Here is a 26,015-nt window from a genome sequence, read left to right as displayed (position 1 = left end):
TAAAAATTGCCTACAGTATAGACACTTTACAGCAAATACAACAGCACAGATTGTTCAGAATATCAGTATGAGAATAACGACACCCTCTTTCCTTAGACCCTCTTTCCTTAGACCCTCACATCGTACAAGGAAAAACTTCCAGAGAAAACCCACAGTTTTAAAGGGGAACATGGGAGAAACCTCAGGGAGAGCAACAGAGGAGGGATCCCTCTCCCAGGACGGACAGACGGGGATAACAATGTCGGGGAAACAATTTTCAATACTCCGAGAATAATCCCACCAGACTCCTTTGCCCCTCCAATAGCGGGATGTCCTTGTCCTTGTCCCTTTTCGTCATTTCAATCGATAAAAACTCTCGATGTTCTCTCGAATTATTAATATTTTTGGACGCCCTCGGCTCGCGTTCAGGGCGTCCCGAGCCGAATAAGGGCGTCAAATGACGGCAAGACGGCCCCCTGGCGGAAACGCTGTTTGGTAAGATGCCTTAAATAATGTCAATACAAGCAGGTAATCCCCCACCTTTAGCTTAGCTGTGGTGGAGTTAAGTCATGACCGTGCTGTAGTTCCTTTAAAGCCTAACGCTAGCTTTTAGCTTCAGGAGTTTGCATTTTGTCTTCAGCTATTATAAAAGTGGTTTTAATGTGTCGAGATTATAACAAAACGTGAACGTATCATCTACATGCGTTTACCACAGATCTTAATTCCTGTAAAAATCCCAAAACAATGGAAACATCCCATTTCTTCATGTGTAAGAAGTAGAGATGTCCCGATCCGATCACGTGATCGGGGATCGGAGCCGATCACGTGATTTTCAAAAGATCGGAATCGGGAGGAAAAAAATCGGGGATCGGGATTTTTTTTTTTTTTTTTAAATACTTTTTTTTAAATTTTGTATTCAATGTTACAAAACAAAAATGACCATGTTCAAGTCTTAAAGTCATCCTGAGGCCTTATTTTTGGTTTCAAATTACACAACATCATGTATGTGTTGCTTCTTTGGGGCTTGTCTTCATAGACCTGCTTATTTCTCTCAAATCTGGCAACAGAGTGGGCGCAGTGTCTAATTGTAGCAGTAAGCTAACGAGTACTGAAAGCTTTATTTTGTTTTGATCCAATGCTGCACAACTGAACTGATCCAATGTTGCTGTGAAAGAAAGAAGCTATATCCATGTTGGATAGAATATCCAATTTAAATAAAAAAATAACCTTAAGGGACAACTTGAATGCTTTTTTTTCTCTTAATGCATTGCATAAAGATCGGATCGGGAAAAATCGGTATCGGCAAATTGTCAAAATCAAATGATCGGAATCGGATCGGGAGCAAAAAAAGGTGATCGGGACATCCCTAGTAAGAAGCCCTTGCAATGCTAACTTCCGGGTTAGCCTACAAACATTGGTCATCCCTGCACCACTCTATGTGCACTGCACACACACGCTGCTCACACACCTGTCCCGGTTATTTTGTGGTTAACAAAACCCTGCAGTGCTCCAAGCAGTACTTTCTGCACAGTGATGCAACACATAGGAAACACGTTCCACAGATGACTCCTTCCTCCCCAGGAAAAGAGGCTTATCTACCTTTCCAAACTCACTGCAAAGTATCTGAGAGGAATGTGGACCGACAAAGAAAAGTAACTCTGTGACCTCCCAACCAACACACAAAAAGTTGGCCTCTCTACTCGAGGAAGAACACGATATTCAGCTCATTAATAATTGACATGTTTCTTGTGCTAGGAGCGTTCATCATCGATTAGACTACAGTGAGAGCCACAAACTTGAACAATGTCTCTTTCTGCAGTGCAAACAATAACTCAACACTGAATATGTTTTGCCTACTCACACAGCACAGTTATCTAACAGAAACACGGTAGCCAGTAGACTTTGGACCCGACACAATGCAGTTACACAACAGCCAGTGCCGGGCCAAGTAGTCCGTTTGGGCCAGAAAACAGCTTCCCTTTAAACCACAAGTCATTTCGAAGCAAGGAGATGTTAAACTGGAGGGGAGAGAGGCTGTTTTGATTAAGGCTGGATATCATTTTAACTTTTCAATCTAGTGCCAACTAAAAAGCAGTTTAGATGTGGATATCAAAGCTATTGCCTTTGATGCCTTATTAAGTGAATACAGATTTCTCTACAAAACCTTTTGCTAACATTAATCCAGACATCTCAAATTCATTAGAAATCTGTCTGGATGTAATATAGCATTCATTTCCTCAAATATTTAAATCTTGCAAAAAATATCTGACAAACCACTTTCAGTAACAGCTAGTTTTTGATCAAAAGTATGACACAACAGTACAGGCAGTACACAACAAGTATTGAGATTCAATACAAAGACGAACTTTCTGCTTTTAATGCCGAAATGATCTGTTGATGCCACAGCACAAAAGTTATGCAGATGTAAATTGTTGCTAAACATTTCCCCAAAAAGACTAACAATGGTTTCAGACAGAGGGTGAAAAGGTAGTATGAGAAAAATAAAGAGCTTTTTGAACATTAGAGCATGGACACATGTCACATAAGAGGAACAAAATACAAATATGAACCCGAAAATGAGCTTACTAGGGCCCCTTTAATATACGCGCATCATATTTTCACATTTGGAAGCAGGGTGTCTTTTTGACACGGGGAACTATCTGTGCACAATTTATTGGTCGTATTTGTCTCTGCATCACCCAGCAACGGCTATTGTGGTTACCAGGAAACGGGTGCCACGGTAACGACGTCCAGGGTGATGACAGGAGGTGGAACCAGGAAGAAGCTGCAGGCAGACTGTCTGCTGACAAGTGAAGGGAAACTGTGCACAACGTGAGGGCATGGAGTCACTGCCACCCGCTTTGTAAGGGAGTCATCAGGCATAAACACAGACACACACACAGACACACACCAACAACACACTGACAACAACATACAGAAGAATTGAGAAGTTGCATGCACAAATGTCGTTTCATAAAGCCAATCAAATATTCTGACTTTGTGTCCCCGACGTTAGATGTGACATTTGATGTAGTGGACACCTTTATTCAAAAGTGCAATCAACCATAAAGATAGCTACTCAGACCAGAAAGGATCCTGAAGGTACATTAGCTTCAAACCTGTTTTAAGTGTTATAGAACAGAAATAACATATTAACCTCTACAAATGCAGCTTCAATATTTCTGAATGTGGTAATCCATTACATCACATGTCACTTGTTAGATGCTTTTATCCAAAGCGACTAACATACTCAATACTGTGGGCAATCCCCACTGGAGCAATTTGGGGTGTAGTGTCCCAGGGACACAACGACATGCTGACTGCAGTGGGGTTTGAACCTGTGACAACACAACTCAAATAAGTGCATTCAACTATTAGGTTACAAACTCAAAAATAGTATGAATCCTGCAAATTAGCTCTGTGCCAATGCATTGGGGTCAAAGCCTAAAGGTTCCTACGTCTAACTCTCGGTACAAAGTTCCTCCCTGAGAGATACCCAGCGGTCAGTCGTAATTAACACAGAGATCAGGCGGTTGAATAAAGCATGAGCTGTTCCTGCACAGGAGGCTCAGGTATCACTCTGTAAGGAGGGGGGAGACAAAGGGACTCCCTGAGTCCCACACCACAGCTGGGAGGAGTGATACCGAGGCAAACCTGACAGGCAACTCCTGCAAACAGGGACGCACCCCCAACGCTCACAGCTATAATTCTCAGTTTTGGACCCAGTTAAGAGCTGAAGACATTGGCCCAAATGGGGACACTCGAGGAACTGTGTTCAAAGCGAAGACCATGTTACGCCCACTACTGCTTTTAATTTTTTATTTTTTTAGTGCTGAGAAAGACAAATGTGACAACTGAGAAAAACCTTGAGGTACAAATACTGAATGGTTTGTATGGAAACATTGGGGATTTCCTTTTAAAACTAACTTGAAGTGAAAATTAGATGTTTAACGATAGAAAAAAAAAAAAAATTATTGTTCATTTTTTCATGCATATCAGTTTTAGCCTCTCAAATACGAATATTAGCGATAGCATGAAAACGGCAACAGAACTGTTATGGTTGCAATAGTTAGTGGCTGTCGATATCGTGAAGTGCTTTTCATTTCATCCATTGCACTGTCATTGAATATAGTTAAAGTCTGATTGAAATAGTTGACCAAATAATGCCGTTTCGGATTGGTCGTGTTATCGTTTTAAGCATACACTATGAAAACTGGGGTTTAAGAGCTGTCAGAACAATTCAGCAAATATAAAAAATAAAAAAAAGTCTTGTTTCTCAACTTTCCTCATCTGAAACAAAGCCAAATATACTACGCAGTCTTGTGTTGGTGTACAATCATCTTTTGAAACGTTCCCTTTATGTGAAAAGGTCATGACCAACAGAAAGTCTTTCCCTGTGCGGTGGAGGATTACGCTGCTTATCAACAAACACATCAAACACACAAGTCCAGTCCAACTCTGCAGTCCCACAGAACCTATTTTAGGCTACTTATGTGGAAACGGGGTCAGCAGCACATTTGAGAACCTGATTCTAAAACCTCCTCTCTGGTTGAATCTTCCCAGAGAGACTCTTCTGGATGCTGGCCCAATCAGCTCAGGATATGGAGCGCTACAAGTGCCCACAGTTTGCTTTCCTTGATGATGCAAAGGTAGCTAATCCTCATTGAACAGGATGTTCAATGAGGATTCGTCCTCATCACTAGAATCATTTTACATTCATCGTCTTTGCTGCAAAGTTTGTTTTGGTGCATCTGTGTTCACATTTCATCCATCGTCACGCCGTGCAAGCTGCTCTTTTACTGAGCAGTGTTTTGGTAACTTATCATCTCCAAAGGTTAGGGTATTTTTTCAGGAGAGTGTCATAACAAATCTCACTCTAGTTCCTGCAACTTGTCTCCATCGTTTGTCTTAATCTCTGACATTCACGCCTGAATTTAGTTAACATTCTAACGAAGGATAACACTCTGAACTTGGATTTTCAGGCATGTCAGTGCCCCGAGTTTACATGTTCTTATGCTCCCCTTTCTACATAAACCAAACCGTAAAGCAAACGTTTGAACATTTTATTTAATCACAGCAAATATGCCTGCCGTGTCCACACTTTCTGGTGAGCCGTGATGTTGACAAAAAGCACAAGTTGCAGGTGACAACACCAGCCAGCACATTCAAGGACCAGCAACAATACTGCAGCCAAAGGAAGTGTGGGTTGTATCTGGTACATTTAGATAGATCCAAGTACTTGTACTTTACTTCAGTATTTCTATGTGATGCTGAGGTAAATATTGTATTTTTTCTCTTCATTTGCTGACAGCTTTAGTTACTTAAACACATGTTAATATACAGCATCTCCAAGTTTGGGATGAGCTGAGAAATGAAGTGTTTCTTTGTGTCGAGAAAATACTCATATTTCTTAAGTTGCAGTAGATGTTGAAAAGCATCCTGCAGCATTTGGAAATGCCTTATCAATAAACTGAAACAGGGCTATTTTTCTGATGAAAAGTAGATTGTTCGAACATATGAGTGAGGACAGCCACAGAGCTACAAACTAAGGATGATATGATAGAATATGGTGTAATACTAGATTATACTACAACAGTATAGGACTACAGCAGTAAAATGAAACATACACATTACTGCAGTAGTACCATTAATCCAAAAATATTATATATTATCATATATTACACCAAAAAGACAGGTATGGGAGGACAGGTCAGTAGCATTTAGTAAGCAAACCCGATGACTAACGCTACAGTGAGTAATCTGCATAGTGAGTTTTGAACGTAGTGATTGTGTCAGACTGTCTATAGTGGTGTTATGGTTCCAGCACTAGCCTTAAGCAAAGATTAACATGACGTTCAAAGAGTCAGGAGATGGACACAGTCCTGACAAAGTGTCATGATACAGGGCTTTGATGTCCTGAAAGAGGAACAGGAACACAGCAGCATATCTGCGGCTCCTGTCATCTCATATCTGCTCAGTAACCACCACACTGAGAGCTGAGCCGACACTCTCTGCTTTCACCGAGAAGCTCCACAATCTCCCCGCTATCAGGGAGCAAAAGTGAAGCCCTGTGATTGCAACGTCATCGCACAGCAAGGTAATCTACCCGTGTTGCATCACTAATCAGCATTCACAGGGAAAATGGCCTCTCCTCTGAGAATGATGCCGGATTTTCCCACAGAAACCCTTTCTATCCAGTGATCACATGTCAATATCTCAAAGTTTGTCATGAACTGAGAGATGGAGTGTCCCTTAATGTGTTGAGAAGATTCCCATAATACCCTACAGTATATATAGGAGTACAGCAGAGAAATGGAACATACACAGGTAAGGAGAGTTAATACAGAGGTAATTAACCCAAACGGTCATATATTATACTAAAACAGTGACAGGGACTGTGGTATTTCTACTTTGACTTAATTAAGTACACTACAGATGATAGATGTCAGTGTGCATGTCCAACAGAGTTAAACGCCGGTTTCTCCCACAGAGCCATGAATGACAAAGTCTCTGAGAGAGATTCTGCTTGCTCTCACATTCTCCTCCTCTCTCAAACAGCTGACAGACTTGCACAGTGGGTTTTTCGGTGGCAGAAAGCCAATCGTGCCTCACTCGTTCTGTGAGATGAGTTAAGCCGTGAGTTACTTTCAGGGAGGGGGGGAGAATCCCTCCCTCTTATCTCTTTGTAAGGGAGAGACGTCAAAGTCCCTTCCAGAAGATGTATATAATTTCCAATGGGTTAGAAACACTTTGTACTATTGTCGTAAATACTGCCCAATATTAAGGAATCTGTCATTTAATCAATGCACCAAGAAGTGTATCTGCAACCAATTTTGTAATTGATTTATCATTTCAGTGATTTTTCAAGCTAAATAATGTGTGGATCTTTGCTTTTCATTATTATATAGGATGAGAAATGTCATATATGTTGTTTTTGGACAGTTGTGAGGACATAACAATCAATATGAACACTTTTTGGCTGTAGGAGAATATAATGGGTAGGGGTGCAACTAGTTTTTCCAAATGTATCAATTAATCATTTAGTCCATAAAGCGTCCAAGTCGTTGTCTTTAAATGTGTTGATTTCTTAGTCTAAACCCCCAAGCTCTTCACTTAGTTATATAAAACAGAGAAAAGCAGATCATCTTCACATTTCAGAGGCTGAACACATCCTCTTCTGCCATCAGGGCGTTCGTTTTTACTTTTAATCGACTATTCATAGTTGCAGATAGTTTCTGTCGATAGAAATAATCCTTGGAGATTTAACATCAGCGTTTCACTTTTTCCAAACATTTACAAGGCAAATAAATGAGAAAATGATCTTAAATGTGGTCAATAAGGAACATAAATAATCATCATTATTCGCACCCCATAGTTTCATGAAGATAAGAAATGTCTAGCTCGGATTGTGTCTTCGCAAAATTACAAACCATGGCATGTCCCAATGCTTCACACACCTTGTGCTGCCAATACAGATTCCTCAGTTGATAAGTCACAACTCCCACTAAGAAAACATTAATGACTCAACAATTATACCCAATAAGAGCGACGTAATGTGATCACTTTCCAATCACACGCAGGAAGTCTCAGTGAAAAGGGAGTGCTGCCTCCGAGTGTAATCCATCAAGCAGCTATCTTTGTAGAGTCTGCATGTGGAAGGCGATCTGATGCCCGGAGTGGAAACGTCTCGTTGTGCTAATGAGTAAACTACCTTATGAGCTATGCCATCGTTATTTTAGAAGAGGAACTGGGTCACATTATCACACCTCAGAACTATTCAGAGTGTTAAAACAGTGAGTCACAGACGGTGTATATCTTTCAGGGAAATCAACCTGCCGCATGACATAGTGCTGAGCAGCTGTCTTTTTTACACCGTATGTTTGGACTGTAGCTGCGTTGTGACTCATTTTATACAAACGTGCCAAGTCACTACACTCGACTGCGAATAGATACACCTCCTTTAATGCCAGCCTATATTAACTACGATGATTTATCAGACCTAAGTGGCCAGAAATCCTTCCTAATAGCTTCCTAAAAACCAAATGTAGGTGGTAATGTGAGGAGTGTGTCACTTGCTTTCACTGAAAACTTAACTTATATATCATATCATTTGTGTCAACTCTACCAGAACAATTGTATGAACCTGACTACCTTAATATATCAGCATAACTTTTTAACTGGACTTATTTTTATTCCATCACTATTCTGTTTGATGTATTACTGCACCCTATTTACAACCATGCTATCACTCAATGACCACATGTATCCGTTTTGTTGTGGTTGTATTTATCTGACAGTTGACATAAGGATTTTAAAGTGTTAACTGAGCTTATTTCCATCATTGTATTATTTTTGTTTTGCTCAGTAACCTGAAAATGAATAGGGTGCAAAGAGCAAGGTGGTTATTATTGTGTTTGATAACAGAATATTGATTGAGTAAAGATAAATCCAGTTTAAAGTTAATCCTGATATATAAAAGGTGATCAGGTGTGTTCTGGTAGACCTGATGAAAAAGGATATATAAAAAAATGAATCCAGCTGCAGTCGAGAAATTAAAGTGTAGTGTTCAGTATAAGCCAGTGACACATTCCTCATCATAAGTATTCCTTCACTTTGGTATTTCTACTTTTACCTAAGTACATTATCTGCGTACTTCCCCCACCTCAGCTAACCTCCATCTCTTAAAGTGAACCAGGTATGTTGGGTATCGTTAGCTAACTTTACTCAGCAGACAAATGAACCTAACTCGGATTAAAATGATGAAAATAAACTCAAGTAACACTTTGTTTTAACATTTTTAAATGAACATATCCTTTTATGAAACTATCCGTCAACTGTCAGATAAATACAACCACAACAAAAATACATTACAATTGAAAGTAAATCTACTTAGTTACAAAAAAATGCAGTGGAGTAAAAGTACACGATTTACCTCTGAACTGTAGTGAAGTAGAAGGGCAAAGTAACATCAACTGGAAATACTCATGTAAAGTACAAGTACCTCAAAAAGACATTACAATTTAAAGTAAATCTACTTTTACAACAGTGTTCTTAATTAGCTAGCTAAATAACCCTTTAGCTCACTTTGTAGTGCAGGGGCAGACCTTTTCCAACACACATGGAAGATACTAACCACCCTCACAGCTTGCACGTAGCCTTTTGTGCTTTCTTTTCAACTAATAAAGCAAGATACAAGCCATGCAATTGTGAGGGAAGCTATGAGCCGTTGGGCTAACTAGAGAGAGACACACAGGCTAGCTTTAGCTCACAAGCTAACAACCGTTACCAGTGAAGGCTATTAAGATAAAGCTCTTTTCTTACCTGTGACCACCTCCAGACCCAGAAGACGCCCCGGTAATGTCGTCACCTTTGTACCGGAGAACCAGAGCAGTGTGTAATGGTTTTAATTCCTCAGAAAGAGTCGGTAGAGACGCTCACAGTCCGGTCTCTTCAGCAGCCGCCGCTGAATGGCTGCTGCGCGAGGAGCCGCAACCAAACCTCCTCCTTAGCAACGGACCGCCTCCGAGAGAGCTGATTGGCTGGAAGTGGACCCAGCGGAAGTGTTCGATGGAGGACAGAGCAGCAACCTGTAACATGCTGATTTTAAATGATGAAAATTAGGAATACATTTTATTAAAACAGGGGTTTATTTGAGCGTGTTTTAAGATATTACACTTGATTATGAAAGCACATTTTTTGGAGGAAAATATCTTATTTTAATAAAATTTTTGAGACTTAGCACTTCGAATTTTGACTGAATTTGCTAAAATAAAGATATCAAAATCATGAATCCTAGTTTAAAAATAATAATACATGTTCTCAATGTTTTTATTAAATCCCAATATATTGACTATGGATCTTCATATTGACTGAGTATGTTCAAAAAACAAACACCTAGAAAAAAAAACCACCTACAATAATAATGACACTTTTTTTTCTACTTAATGAAATGTAATTTAAATACGTTTTACTTATTTACAGTACTAACTCATATTTGAAACATCCCACCACGGGATCTGGATAATAGATAAGTAATAGATCAAATAGCAGAACGTAGTTATAAGTCATGGATTCAACATTTTAGTAAGTATTGTTCACCTAAATGTGGTTGATGTATCAAAGGTAAAGTATGCTACCTGTGCTGAGACATGCACTCCATTTGTACAATAAAAAGCATATTACTTTTGTACCTTTGAAAACAACCAAAACATTTAAATTAGGGGTATAAAAAACACGTTTCCCTCTGAAGTGAAGTATAATGTTATGTTCAGTTTGTGAGTACATTTTATTTACATGTGTCACCTGACATGTTCCTCATTATATTCTCTATTTGGTTGATATGTAAATATACTCCAGTCAGTGAAGGAGCTCCTAAAAGCTTTGATGGACCATATGAATAATTACACCACAGTTTTAAATGCACTTCCTGTTTATTTAACATTACATTTGTCTTCTCTTTATCTGTGGACATGTGATACTGAGTGACACTCACTGTGCTGTACACAACAGGTGAATATAAAACATGTGACTCATAGATATCACCATGAAACTTCCCAAGTTGACAACCTCAATTATGACAATTTTGTTGTGTGTTTCAAGGTTTCTGAAATGAGGCATTATGTGATGTTAACTTTAAGTGAATTTTGAAGAATTTCTCCGGTTTCGCCATGTTTCCCCCTCCCCCTCTCCCCCCCCCCCCCCCCCCCCCCCCCTGATGATGAAACCTCTTCAGAAGTTTATCAGCATTAAGGTGCATTCCTCACATAGCTCTGCAGCCTGCTAAGCTGCAGTTTTGCGGCCTGGAAGGTTACAAAACCAACAAAGAAAACACTAAGTTGTCGAGCCTGTTATTCTGATGATTGTCATTTTAACTTGTGTCTGAATATTTGTATTTATTTACAGCTGCACACTGTTTCTATCTTCCCTTTACTACCACTCCCCCTTCATTTCATAATTATCTGAGGCTGAGGCTTAGTGGGTTAGTGCGCTGATCTTCGAATCAGAGGATAGAAAGTTCGAGTCTCACTGCAGTCAGCATGTCGTTGTGTCCCTGAGACACTTCACCCCAAATTGCTCCTGTGGGGATTGCCCACAGTGTTGAGAATGTTAGTCGCTTTGGATAAAAGCGTCTAACATGTGACATGTAATGTAATCTCAACTCCAATTGTCTTTGTTACAACCAGCCTTGAAGGTCAGAGTGATAAAACAGAGCCTCTTGTTGATCTGTGAGGATAGTCTGCCCCCTTGTGGTCACTGTGTGTAAATTCAGCCACACATCTGGTGCAATGCTGACGACAAGTCCTGCATTCAAATAAAAATGTAATAGAAGAACTGAAGTATTAGTATTATGTACTCAATATGCAAAAACACACACATGCACATATATTATCATGTTATTTAACCAGACTATTATTAAAGCATTAATGCGTAAATGTAATGTTTTTTCATGCTTATACTTGTGACGTGTTAGTATTGTAATACTGAATATATGTTATGATCGATTTGCAGTGTTTACTCAGATTATAGGCTACATTATGCTAATATTACATTTATTAAATATTAAATGTATCATAATTGATTTAATTTAATTCATTTATTCATTATTTGTTTTTATAAAGAGTGTTTTTTTGTGTCTTTTTGTATTATATAACTTTATAGGGAGAGGAATATGGCAATATATTTGATCCTTTATTAATATTTATTATTTAATTATTTAAATTATATAGTATTTATCTTTTCATTTGTTATAATAATATTAAAAGTTATTTTTATTTTTTTTATATAGTGTTCTTTATTCCAATATTTAAAATGCAAAATGATCACTGCACAAGTAACATATTCTGAATGTGAATTATTACATCTTTGATATATTTAGTTGGATGATATACTTTAAAGAGTCCTCTCCTGCTGATGTTCAGGTGTATATCAGTATGTAGTGTCTCTACTTTAAAGAGTCCTCTCTTGCTGATGTTCAGGTGTATATCAGTATGTAGTGTCTCTACTTTAAAGAGTCCTCTCCTGCTGATGTCCAGGTGTATATCAGTATGTAGTGTCTCTACTTTAAAGAGTCCTCTCCTGCTGATGTCCAGGTATATATCAGTATGTAGTGTCTCTACTTTAAAGAGTCCTCTCCTGCTGATGTTCAGGTGTATATCAGTATGTAGTGTCTCTACTTTAAAGAGTCCTCTCCTGCTGATGTTCAGGTGTATATCAGTATGTAGTGTCTCTACTTTAAAGAGTCCTCTCCTGCTGATGTCCAGGTGTATAACAGTATGTAGTGTCTGTCCGTGAAAGAGTCTTCTCCTGCTGATGTTCAGGTGTATATCAGTATGTAGTGTCTCTATTTTAAAGAGTCCTCGCCTGCTGATGTTCAGGTGTATATCAGTATGTAGTGTCTCTACTTTAAAGAGTCCTCTCCTGCTGATGTTCAGGTGTATATCAGTATGTAGTGTCTCTACTTTAAAGAGTCCTCTCCTGCTGATGTTCAGGTGTATATCAGTATGTAATGTCTCTACTTTAAAGAGTCCTCTCCTGCTGATGTTCAGGTGTATATCAGTATGTAATGTCTCTACTTTAAAGAGTCATCTCCTGCTGATGTTCAGGTATATATCAGTATGTAGTGTCTCTACTTTAAAGAGTCCTCTCCTGCTGATGTTCAGGTGTATATCAGTATGTAGTGTCTCTACTTTAAAGAGTCCTCTCCTGCTGATGTTCAGGTGTATATCAGTATGTAGTGTCTCTACTTTAAAGAGTCCTCTCCTGCTGATGTTCAGGTGTATATCAGTATGTAGTGTCTCTACTTTAAAGAGTCCTCTCCTGCTGATGTTCGGGTGTATATCAGTATGTTTGGTATATTTTGTTGGATGAAATACTTTTCTATGGTGCTTATATTGGTGTATTGCATGGTACATATCCAGGGGTTGTATCCAATGTATAATCCCCAACATTGTACACCAAACAGCAAAACAATTCAAATGTATTTGGTGAAGAACCAGATCAATACTTCCTTTGTTACCACCATTTTATTTTTCAAACAACATATAGAGTACTGACACCAAAACCGAGCTCCAAATATTTACATGAAACTTTGAGAGGAAAGAAAAACAACATTCTTTGGGTCTGACCATGCAAAACAATAAATAATGTTTCCTGACGGTGCTCTGCATGGTGCTTTAAAGAAACAAAAAGAGATCTGTAGTTAGTGTAGAGATTTGGCTAAACGTAACGCTGCCACAGAGAGAGCAGCGACTCCACCTCCACACACACTTCTGCTACATCAGTGTGTGTGGGGAGACCCTCACTACTCGTAAGCAAACTGCTGACCAGGATAGATACAGAACTGAAAAAGAAAGTGAGATGTGCAACCGTGAAGAGTTTAAGATTACGTAGAAGAAGAAATCCTCGAAGGATGGTACACAAAAAGACCCCGGGAAGGTCTTTAAAATGTCTTTACGCTCCGATACGCAGGATTCAGATCACAGAGTTCAGATTTCCTCCTTTGATCCCGAAGAGCTGAAGATGTGAGTCCTCCTGCTCCAGAATGCTCCCGTTTCTCCCCCCTCTCAGGAGATAATCTGAGGCTCCCAGGTCTGACTGGCCAGCTGGGGGCGACACTGGGTGATGATGGGGGGGCCGGCGGGGGCCTGGCTGTCCAGGCAGAGCCCCCCCACCATGTGCTGCAGAGCTGTGCCTTTGGGCTTCCACTTCTGCAGGAAAAAAGACAAAAAAAACAGAAATGAACGACTGCGTTCAATATTGATCAAATCTAACTTTTTTTATGCATTCAGAAAATCCAACAAAGTGTTTCACAAACCCGAAAACAAAAAACAAAAATCCAGCAATAATAATAATAATAATACTAAAAATATAAAAGTAATAATGAGACATGACTTCTTGATTAAAACACTTAATACCAACAAAGGTCATTAAAGGTAGGGTAGGTAAGAATGGAGAAACCAGCTCGAGTGCGCTAGAATTTGAAAATACACAACCGGAAAAAATCAGCTCCTTCCTTCAGACTTCCTCACAGAGCCCCTCCTCCAACACACACGAACGCACACATGACCAATGAGGGCACGAGATAAGTTTGTGCACAGATGGAAGGCTGACAGGCAGGTAGGCCATCCAGTTACTTTAGCCGGGCCGGCTCAGATGATTGGTCGTGCTTTTTACAGCGCCACGGCTTCCACAGATGAGATATTTTTATGTATTTATTGTCAAAGCATTTAATGTATTTATTGCTATCGGGATGTTAAGAGCATTCCATGGAATATAACAACAAGTGTTTCTGAAGTGAATTACCGACCCCACCTTTAACAGGACTGAGTAAAACATTTTTTTTAATAACAATAAACATTCACCATTTGAATCCTACAGAATTTCCAAGTTTTATTCCGCAACATTTCTGAGTTTCTTCTTGCAAATGTGTGATCACACTCTAAGATAATTCCTTTGTTTTAATGCTATACATATTTGACTTTTTCTTGTTTATTTAGAAATGTATTCTCAGTAAATGTGTGATTTAAATCTTAGATTATACGCAATTCTTTCAATTTTAAATTGGTAAATTCTTTTCAGTAAATGAACACATTTCATATTTTTTTCTCCATCATTTGTGACTTAAATCTCAGAATCTGTGAGTCTGCGATCGTACATTTGTAAACATGTTCTTGTGGCATTCACTACTCAGATCTGAAAGAATATCCGTGTTTTTTATATAATTTTGTGTTTTCTTTCACTTTAAGAAAAAATTACTTATTTAGTTTGTGCAAATGTATGACCATAATCTCAGAAAATTGTTTTGTTTTAATCGTGTAAACTAGTTTTTCTCCAAAATGTACTTCTTTAAATTTCAGCAAATATCCAAGTATTTTCTTTAAAATTTGTCGTTTGAATTTGAAAGATTTCCTTGCAAATGTATGACTATAATCTCATGGAATATTAAAGTTTTAATCTTGTAAACTTCTGAGTCTTTCTTGTAAATGCACTTCAATACCAGAGACTAGGTTTTTCTCTCATACGTAGCAACGATATCTTTAAAATATCCGGTATTTGATCTGAATATTCTCTCTCTCCAGACTTCTTTACCTTAAATAGCCTTTAGGATTTTTTATGACTCTCCCTCGTGTCTCGTCACTGCTTGAGTTCAACAGAAACCTGATGCTGAAGTAAAGAAAGAGGCAACATGTGCTCCCCATGAACAGCTGGTAGTAAATCACCAGGTATAAAGTGATGTTTTATTAGCTTGCTGACTAGAAAGTTGAATTTGAAGCAACGGCAGAGAGAGAGAGCTGAGTTCAGATCTCTGGAGCCACGAGGAGCTTATCAGAGGGCGGAGGTGAACTGGAGGTTGATCTGAAATCCACGAGGAGAGAGAGAGTCCTTCTGAGGGTTAGATACTGCGAACATGCTCTGAGACATGTGGGGAGGAGGACATGAAACTCTCAGAGTGAAAATGTTAATGTTGAAGTAGAAAAAAAGTGGGTTTGGATCTAAAAGTACATTTTAACTCAAATTTGAGGAAAACCGGTGGACGAGAAAACACAAATTAAAGCTCGCATGCAGTGTTGGACAGTAGCTAAGTATAATCTTGCAGTACTTGTACTTTACTTAAGTATTTCCATTTTATGCTTCTTTACTCTTCTTATCCACAAGATTTTAGAGGGAAATAATTTACTTCCACTACATTTACGTGATGACTTCCTCGAAGATTGAGATATGACCTAAAATGTTCATGTTCAGGTGTATATCAGTATGTAGTGTCTCTACTTTAAAGAGTCCTCTCCTGCTGATGTTCAGGTGTATATCAGTATGTAGTGTCTCTACTTTAAAGAGTCCTCTCCTGATGATGGTCAGGTGTATATCAGTATGTAGTGTCTCTACTTTAAAGAGTCCTCTCCTGCTGGTGTTCAGGTGTATATCAGTATGTAGTGTCTCTACTTTAAAGAGTCCTCTCCTGCTGATGTTCAGGTGTATATCAGTATGTAGTGTCTCTACTTTAAAGAGTCCTCTCCTGCTGATGTTCAGGTGTATATCAGTATGTAGTGTCTCTACTTTAAAGAGTCCTCTCCTGCTGATGTTCAGGTGTATATCAGTATGTAGTGTCTTTACTTTAAAGAGTCCTCTCCTGCTGATGTCCAGGTTTATATCAGTATGTAGTGTCTCTACTTTAAAGAGTCCTCTCCTGCTGATGTTCAGGTGTATATCAGTATTTAGTGTCTCTACTTTAAAGAGTCCTCTCCTGCTGGTGTTCAGGTGTATATCAGTATGTAGTGTCTCTACTTTAAAGAGTCCTCTCCTGCTGGTGTTCAGGTGTATATCAGTATGTAGTGTCTCTACTTTAAAGAGTCCTCTCCTGCTGATGTTCATGTGTATATCAGTATGTAGTGTCTCTACTTTAAAGAGTCCTCTCCTGCTGATGTTCAGGTGTATATCAGTATTTAGTGTCTCTACTTTAAAGAGTCCTCTCCTGCTGGTGTTCAGGTGTATATCAGTATGTAGTGTCTCTACTTTAAAGAGTCCTCTCCTGCTGATGTTCAGGTGTATATCAGTATGTAGTGTCTCTACTTTAAAGAGTCCTCTCCTGCTGATGTTCAGGTGTATATCAGTATGTAGTGTCTCTACTTTAAAGAGTCCTCTCCTGCTGATGTTCAGGTGTATATCAGTATGTAGTGTCTCTACTTTAAAGAGTCCTCTCCTGCTGATGTCCAGGTTTATATCTGTATGTAGTGTCTCTACTTTAAAGAGTCCTCTCCTGCTGATGTTCAGGTGTATATCAGTATGTAGTGTCTCTACTTTAAAGAGTTCTCTCCTGCTGATGTTCAGGTGTATATCAGTATGTAGTGTCTCTACTTTAAAGAGTCCTCTCCTGCTGATGTTCAGGTGTATATCAGTATGTAGTGTCTACTTTAAAGAGTCCTCTCCTGCTGATGTTCAGGTGTATATCAGTATGTAGTGTCTCTACTTTAAAGAGTCCTCTCCTGCTGATGTTCAGGTGTATATCAGTATGTAGTGTCTCTACTTTAAAGAGTCCTCTCCTGCTGATGTTCAGGTGTATATCAGTATGTAGTGTCTCTACTTTAAAGAGTCCTCTCCTGCTGATGTTCAGGTGTATATTAGTATGTAGTGTCTCTACTTTAAAGAGTCCTCTCCTGCTGATGTTCAGGTGTATATCAGTATGTAGTGTCTCTACTTTAAAGAGTCCTCTCCTGCTGATGTTCAGGTGTATATCAGTATGTAGTGTCTCTACTTTAAAGAGTCCTCTCCTGCTGATGTTCAGGTGTATATCAGTATGTAGTGTCTCTACTTTAAAGAGTCCTCTCCTGCTGATGTTCAGGTGTATATCAGTATGTAGTGTCTCTACTTTAAAGAGTCCTCTCCTGCTGATGTTCAGGTGTATATCAGTATGTAGTGTCTCTACTTTAAAGAGTCCTCTCCAGCTGATGTTCAGGTGTATATCAGTATGTAGTGTCTCTACTTTAAAGAGTCCTCTCCAGCTGATGTTCAGGTGTATATCAGTATGTAGTGTCTCTTCATGTCTCCATGCTTTAATGTTCAAAAAGCTCTTTATTTTTCTCTGTGCTGCAGCACCTCTTTTCACCCTCTGTCTGAAACCAGAGCCCAGTCTGCTCTGATTGGTTAGCTGACCGGCTCTGTTGTGATTGGTCAACCACTTAGAGATGTTTAAGTTTAAATAAGGTTAAACCGTTTTTTGAAGGCACATACAGATGCCAATATACTTGTGAAGTTTTATAAATCTAATTTACGTCAAATAATTTCCAGGTATTTAATCGCACTCTCTGGAGAATGTGATGAGTGATGAGGATGTAAAACAAGTCTGATTTTCAGGAAGATTGAAAGGGATGCCATACGTAAAGTTCTTAAAGTGGTTCCAGAGGGAAAGAAAGATTTGAAAATAGTTTTTCTCCACAGGGATTAAACACTCGGGCCAAATGTCTCCCTCAGTAAGACACGTCTCTGCTGATGGGAAGGCTGCAAGAAAATAAATGGGTTCTGCAGAGAGATGAGAACACACACACACACACACACACACACACACACACACACACACACACACACACACACACACACACACACACACACACACACACACACACACACACACACACACACACACACACACACACACACACACACACACACACACACACACACACACACACACACACACACACACACACACACACACACACACACACACGCCTTCTCTCTCTCACATACCCACACACACATGTTTCCAGTTATTAACTCCCTATGCAGTGTCATTAATCAAGTGTGCAGCCAAAAGGCGTCCACAAAGAGGAGAGCTAGAGAGAGCTCTGAGGTCTGAAGTCATGGGAGCGCTTGTTTTACTAAAAACAACTCAAATGCATTAGTAGTGTAGTGTTTCTACTTTACTTCAGTTTTTCCATTTCATTAAATCAACTTGTTTGATCCCTTGATGAAATTCACAAGATACCTGGCTACATTTACAATTCAGATTGCATTAAAAATCATCTGTTAAACTTTTAAACAAATGCATATCTAACAGATGAAACTAGTGGAATAACCGTTGAGGTAAAATAAAATAATCAAAGATATTAAAAAAAGGTACGACCGAACCATGAGTAATTTGTTAAATGCTACTCGACCAAAGTGAGATTTAGAGCGCAGACGTGAACGTGGTGCTCTCTGCATGTGTGCCGGCTCCACTTTAATCTGCAGATCCTTCATGTCTGAGTTCGGCCGCTGAGTGGCACATCAAGGATAAATAAAGCTCTTTATTCCAGACTGCAATGTGGAAAATGTGAGACCTCCAGCTGAAGTGACTGATAGTGCAGATTAAAGCAAATTCCTCCTTTTAACCCTTTGGCTGTGTTTCACGGCAGGTTTATGGACATTGTTGCACATCCCTTCAACGACTATTACTAAAAGCTGCATAGCTCTTTCATTCTTCAGATGTTTTTTATAGTGTTTTATCTTTTTTTATTGAAATGTTTATTTATGTTTATGTAATTTTTAGTAATACATGCTTTTATGTCTTAAAGGTCTCCTATTATACTGTTTTTCATCAATATATCCCAGGTCTCAGATATATACAGAGCCTGTCTCTGATTGGCTGAAACACCAAACAGATCATTGCAGCATTACCCATAATCCCCTCTGTTTCAGCCCTGTTTCCAAAGTGCTGATTCTCAGTCTGTTGCTTTAGATGAAAATAAGGAGCCCCTCCCCACGCCCCTCTGAGAGACATTTGGTTAAAAAGAACTCAATGGTGCTCTAGGAGGAGATTCAGGTGATAAGGGGGGGGGGTTACCTTGGTTACTGATTGGCTAATGGTTACACAAGACAAAACATAGTTATGACATCATAAAGTGACCAAAATCTGATCAGTTCATTTTCAGACAGGTTTTTATAGAAATGGATCAAAAAGAGAGAGACTCTTTGTTCCTGAAACTTTCAGAGTCTCTTTCCACAGAGGGGACACATGTTGATGTAGAAGAGACATGGAGAAGAGGGGACACATGTTGATGTAGAAGAGACATGGAGAAGAGGGGACACATGTTGATGTAGAAGAGACATGAAGAAGAGGGGACACATGTTGATGTAGAAGAGACATGAAGAAGAGGGGACACATGTTGATGTAGAAGAGACATGAAGAAGAGGGGACACATGCTGATGTAGAAGAGACATGGAGAAGAGGGGACACATGCTGATGTAGAAGAGACATGAAGAAGAGGGGACACATGCTGATGTAGAAGAGACATGAAGAAGAGGGGACACATGTTGATGTAGAAGAGACATGGAGAAGAGGGGACACATGCTGATGTAGAAGAGACATGAAGAAGAGGGGACACATGTTGATGTAGAAGAGACATGAAGAAGAGGGGACACATGTTGATGTAGAAGAGACATGAAGAAGAGGGGACACATGTTGATGTAGAAGAGACATGAAGAAGAGGGGACACATGTTGATGTAGAAGAGACATGAAGAAGAGGGGACACATGTTGATGTAGAAGAGACATGAAGAAGAGGGGACACATGTTGATGTAGAAGAGACATGAAGAAGAGGGGACACATGTTGATGTAGAAGAGACATGGAGAAGTGGATTTTGCATAATTGGTGACCTTTAAATGTTATTCCCTTTTACTACGTTTAATTATATGCACCAATACTTCAAAGCTTATTCCTTATATATTATAACAATCTTGTTAATAATCATGTCTCCTTCTCACCTGTCGGGGCTCTTTAGAGCTGCAGCTCTCCATCACGACCTTCGACCCCGCGGTGAAGCCTGAGATGGTGAGGCAGAGGTCCTGCTGTCGGATGTGTGGCTCTATCAGCTCCCATCTCTGAGAAACACACACACAAGCTTAATGATAGTCTCAACTGCAAACCAGTATTTTCCAGATGTCTGCTCCAGCAAACATTAAACAGGACAAACCGGGACATTTTCATTAAAGTTAATTTCATTTATTTGGGAACTGCTGCTGCTCCAGGTTATAGTTTGGTTACACAAATGTGCCAAATGATTGCGAGTCCCTGGATGTTGATCAGAGCATTTCCAAATCTTTTGGGGTAGAAATCAAAAGGAAGGGGGGCAATCGAGCTACCTTAATATTGCAGTACTTGGATTAAGTTAAAGCAACCTTTTTAAGTAACCCTCCTGGCCCCGTTTATGTTACCATCACTACCTTCAAAGGACAGAGTTTATATATATGTGTTTCCATTACTGGTGTAACTTGGTTTTGAAAAGTGGTGGGGGCAAATTCCTTTTTCAGCTAACATTACTTTTAACAGGATTGTTGTTTCCTTTTTTAAATTTCTATTCTAAGTTTGTTAATATAAAATGTGTCACATGTCCAATTACATTACACTTGGGGCCCCATAAATATACCAACCAAGTGTGAAGGAATGAACACTTCTCCAGATGCTACATGTTATAGTTTTAAGAAATTATACTTTGAAGAAGTGACAGGGACAAGTTTGTAATTTCCAAAAGTGGTGGGCACATCTTAAATGACGCCTATGGTCTTTACATTTCGTACACATGGAAGCATTCAAGTATTTGTTCACGGTCAGAGGTGGGATGTTGTGGAGTACAAATACTTCGTTACTGTACTCAAGTACGTGTTTCTGGTATCAGTACTTTACTCCACTACTTATTTTTCTGACAACTTGTACTTTCTACTTCTTACATGTTGAACACAAATACCTGTACTTTCTACTTCTTACATGTTGAACACAAATACCTGTACTTTCTACTTCTTACATGTTGAACACAAATACCTGTACTTTCTACTTCTTACATGTTGAACTCAAATACCTGTACTTTCTACTTCTCACATGTTGAACTCAAATACCTGTACTTTCTACTTCTCACATGTTGAACTCAAATACCTGTACTTTCTACTTCTTACATTTTGAACTCAAATACCTGTACTTTCTACTTCTTACATGTTGAACACAAATACCTGTACTTTCTACTTCTTACATGTTGAACACAAATACCTGTACTTTCTACTTCTTACATTTTGAACTCAAATACCTGTACTTTCTACTTCTTACATGTTGAACACAAATACCTGTACTTTCTACTTCTTACATGTTGAACTCAAATACCTGTACTTTCTACTTCTTACATGTTGAACTCAAATACCTTTACTTTCTACTTCTTACATGTTGAACACAAATACCTGTACTTTCTACTTCTCACATGTTGAACCCAAATACCTGTACTTTCTACTTCTTACATTTTGAACTCAAATACCTGTACTTTCTACTTCTTACATGTTGAACACAAATACCTGTACTTTCTACTTCTTACATGTTGAACCCAAATACCTGTACTTTCTACTTCTTACATTTTGAACTCAAATACCTGTACTTTCTACTTCTTACATGTTGAACCCAAATACCTGTACTTTCTACTTCTTACATTTTGAACTCAAATACCTGTACTTTCTACTTCTTACATTTTGAACCCAAATACCTGTACTTTCTACTTCTTACATGTTGAACTCAAATACCTGTACTTTCTACTTCTTACATGTTGAACACAAATACCTGAACTTTCTACTTCTTACATGTTGAACTCAAATACCTGTACTTTCTACTTCTCTCATTTTCCAAACAGGCTGGTTCCTTTAGTCTGAATGTGTGTTTGGTGGCGTGATCATTATTATTTAGAGTCATTGCGTGCCTATTGATTTGAACACGATCCGTGTATCCATCATTTCCTGGTCTTCTCTAAAGAAGAGGGACCAATGAAAACGTTGTCATGTTGCCGTTGGTCACCATGGAAACATTCATTAGCTAACAATGACATTATTGTTCTATTAATATAAAGGGAGGTCAGGTACTCTTTAAAACAGCTGCTAGTTATGGGTACTTTTTACTGAAGTACATTTCAAAGCCTCTTTACTTTGACTTGAGTAAAGGAGTTTAGTCAGTACTTCTACTCTTACCATTTTTAAACACGAGTATCTGTACTTCTACTTGAGTAAAGGATGTGTGTACTTTTGCCATCTCTGCTCACGGTCACATTCAAATCCTCACTTTTGTTTTGGACCCTCTTTCACATAGCCCCTAAGGTATCTATAAAATGACACCTGCGTCATCAGATACATTTCCTGCATGTTGTGAGTGTAATCTTCCCCACAGCCCCCCCTGGTGGCAGAGTCCTGACCTGCGGTTGCGGCCTGTTGACCCCGATGCCCCGGCACTCTGCCAGGATGAGGTCGGGCCCCCGCGTCTCCAGACAGAGACCCCCCTGCTTCATCACACTGGAAACTGCATCCTGCTCCGGGACCCTGGGGGCCAAACAGAGGGGTGGTTACCACAGCACAGAACAGATGTAGTTATTGATTGATTTGGTACGGAGTTTCTTATTTGTATTTGTATTTATTTGTATATATATTTGTATTTTTGTATTCTGGATTGTGGGAAACGGTATTTCGATCTCTTTGTCTGTACACACAAACTGGAAGATTGACAACAAAGCTGACTTTGACTTTGAGAGGAGTGCCATACAAAAGGTAAGATTCTGCATATTTTTATATGCAGAAATATAACACACAAATAACTCAATATTGAATCGTATCATTTTCAAACATAACTCTATTTATTTCTGTATATTTTTTTAACATTAGTGGAAAAACCGGAGCAATACCTAAATGAATAACGAAATTAAAAAATAAATAACAAGTGCAATTTATATATGCAAAAACTACATTTCTTTAATAGAGTTTTTTGTATTTATTATTCCACATTTATATGTTCTTTAATTTATTTATCTTTTTATTTCAAATGTCTTTATTAACTTTTTAATTATTTTATTGATATATTTCCACATTTTTGCAATGAATTAATAAAAAATGTATGTATTCGTCTTTATTTTTCCACATTTATTTCCTTATCTTTTTACACATATATATATATATATATATATATATATATAATACATATAATGGCACTGTTCTAGCGGTAAACACTTAAGAAAGAACATTTCAAGCTATGTGCTGTATCAAAAACAACGCGCGGCGTGTTTTGGGAGTAATATGCTGTGTGTTTACATTAGCAAGCATGCTAACACTCAGAGCTAACCATGGAGCTAACGCTGTAGGCTACTGGAGAGAATATGTGTAACGTAATGTCCTTGTGGTAAACCCTGCGAGACAGAAATGTTTGAGCTCCATACTGTTTCAGAAATAAAGCTTGGTTAGTGGTTAGGAGCATAACATGGCATTTAATCACCGCAGCGTTTAGATCTCCCGGCAGCAGGGGGAAGCTGCGTGACGCTACAAAGGGGCGTGGCTAGCAGAATCAGCCTGTTTGCAACAGGGCTGCAAAAGAGGGGTATGAGCAGTATGAGGCAAGGCTACAATGGGGGACCTGTTTGGTATTTTAAGCAAAAAACTTCACAGACATGTTTTGTATAGGTATGGCCCTACAATATATGTTTCCAATATAGCATGATAGGTCCACTTTAAAAAATAAACTATGACCCAATACTTTGTTAAAATGTCAGAGGAAGGGGAAGGGTCTGAGCCGCTGGGATAGACACTGACACCGGCATCATGTTCCCATCAAATCAGATATTTTTAGATCATTGGTTCTGATTTTCGGGGTCAACACAACCCCAAGGATTTGCAAGATATCTTATTAAGTGAGTGGGAATAAGACCTTTGGACTTCATTCATGATATAAATAAAAGCCACGTTTTTTCTAAAAGTTGCTTTTAAACGTATAGATATTTCATCCGCAAATAATCAAAGAAACATAGCTTGAAAAAATATAACAATGTGTCCAGAAATATCAATAAAAAATAATTAAAAACATTTATAATCAGTATTTTATATTTTGCTATTTGTTTTGAATTGTTTTAATATTTATTTTGACTTTTATTTATTTTTTATTATAAAAATAATTACTTTTAGTTTCTCTTTATATATGCATTTTTGTCCAGTCCATGCACTGCGAATGGACTTGAATTAAAGTAGGAGACATCTGGTATCCATATTTAATATTAAGTAAAACATGAAATCAAATCGGTTCAGGTTGAGTTACCTGAGCTCAGGATAGACGTTCTCCATGTACCAGCGGAACGGTTTGCAGTTTAACTTCCTCCGCAGCGTCAGGCGGTCTGTGATGCTGCAACAAGGAAACACAGGGGGATGAAGGGACATTACATACTAAGAATAACATGAATCTGAAGCGACGGACTCAACTCATTTGGTCGAGAAGAAACTGTTTTATGATTATTTCTGTCGTACTCCACAACCACTGAGTCTATCTTCAACTTCTCTGCTCTTGTGCTTTGATACAAATAAAGTTGAGTCTCATTATGTAGAAGTAAAATGACAATATCTGATTTAATTAACGTTTCAATTGAAAAAGCGAATCATTCTCTCTGACACGGTTTGTTGTGAAATGATGAGCATTGTTAGAACTTGTATTTTAATGTCTGCCTGAGGCAAACATTACATAATGTATATAAAACACGATATCTGAGGAGAACAAGGAGACAAAATCAAAGAACGTGTCTGAACAATAACCGAACCTGCGCTCTGTACTGAACGCTGAGAGAGGAAGGTCATATTTAAATAGTACAAACCTGCCGAAAGCCTTTCCCTGTGCCGACGGCCGTGCAGAGTAATAGTACTGTTTGTACTCGTCCATCCAAACCTCTGCTGCACGCCGCGTGTTCCTACACACACACACACACATACACACACACACACACACACACACACACACACACACACACACACACACACACACACACACACACACACACAGAGTAATGACAGTGCTGGTGGCATTCCTACAGGCTGCTACACACACAAACATCTCCATCAGGAATTCAACCCTCCTTTAGAGCGGCATGTGCGGAGGTGAAGACAAACGGGCGGATGAGAAAGGATTTGCAAACTCCAATCAAATCAAAGGTCATCTCACATTGGTTATTTAGTCAAAACCTTCATTACAATTCATCAATGCAATTAGCAATTCCTGACAATGTGAATTAAAAAGCCAATTGACATTTTGTTTTGAAACATCAAACTCACTTGATGATATTATATGCAAATCGTAATTGGTATTTGACCATTAAAATGTAACGGATAATGCAACTTTGTCCTTTTTTAGACAGATAATTAAAGTGACATTTTGAATTAGAAAGCCACACAATACCATTTTATTTTCAAATGCCATAATGCAAAAATCTCTAACAATTAAGCAAAGTAAAAATGCAAAAGCCATTTGACAATTAATTTTCTAAATAACCTAAATTAATTGTTGACATATTTAATTTGATTTAATTTAAATTTAATTTGAACAATTAGTATTCAGAGAAAGTCAGGATTTTGAGGAAAAGTCAGAATTTTGAGAAAAAGTAAGAATTTATAGATTTTGAGAAAAAGTCCGAAATTTGAGAAAAAGTATGAATTTTTAGATTTTGAGGAAAAAGTAAGAATTTTGAGGAAAAGTAAGAATTTTTAGATTTTGAGAAAAAGCCAGAATTTTTAGATTTTT

General features: G+C 38.5%; 2 protein-coding genes across 5 annotated transcripts in view; both read right to left on the bottom strand.

Moving 5' to 3' along the window:
- Positions 1-9,483, bottom strand: part of numb (NUMB endocytic adaptor protein) — a 56,979-nt gene extending 47,496 nt beyond the window's left edge. For 2 of the 4 annotated variants that reach the window (XM_079693612.1, XM_079693611.1), the window contains exon 1: positions 9,301-9,477. The gene's annotated coding sequence lies outside the window, so the exon portion shown is untranslated. Of the gene's footprint in view, positions 1-9,300 lie in introns of all 4 variants that reach the window. The other 2 variants (XM_079693610.1, XM_079693609.1) reach the window with 2 other exon arrangements.
- A 3,499-nt stretch (positions 9,484-12,982) lies between these two features.
- The window catches only part of LOC307046501 (polypeptide N-acetylgalactosaminyltransferase 16-like), a 29,115-nt gene continuing 16,082 nt past the window's right edge, over positions 12,983-26,015 (bottom strand). Inside the window, 5 exon segments of the mRNA XM_079692870.1 lie at positions 12,983-13,685; positions 20,216-20,332; positions 22,669-22,792; positions 24,549-24,632; positions 25,096-25,188. Coding sequence (XP_079548996.1) covers positions 13,542-13,685; positions 20,216-20,332; positions 22,669-22,792; positions 24,549-24,632; positions 25,096-25,188 — 562 coding nt within the window. The 3' untranslated portion in view covers positions 12,983-13,541.

Source organism: Notothenia rossii (genome assembly GCF_949606895.1).
Source record: "Notothenia rossii genome assembly, chromosome: 7".
In the NCBI taxonomy this organism is placed as follows: domain Eukaryota; kingdom Metazoa; phylum Chordata; class Actinopteri; order Perciformes; family Nototheniidae; genus Notothenia; species Notothenia rossii.
This window is presented reverse-complemented; position numbering and strand designations above follow the sequence as displayed.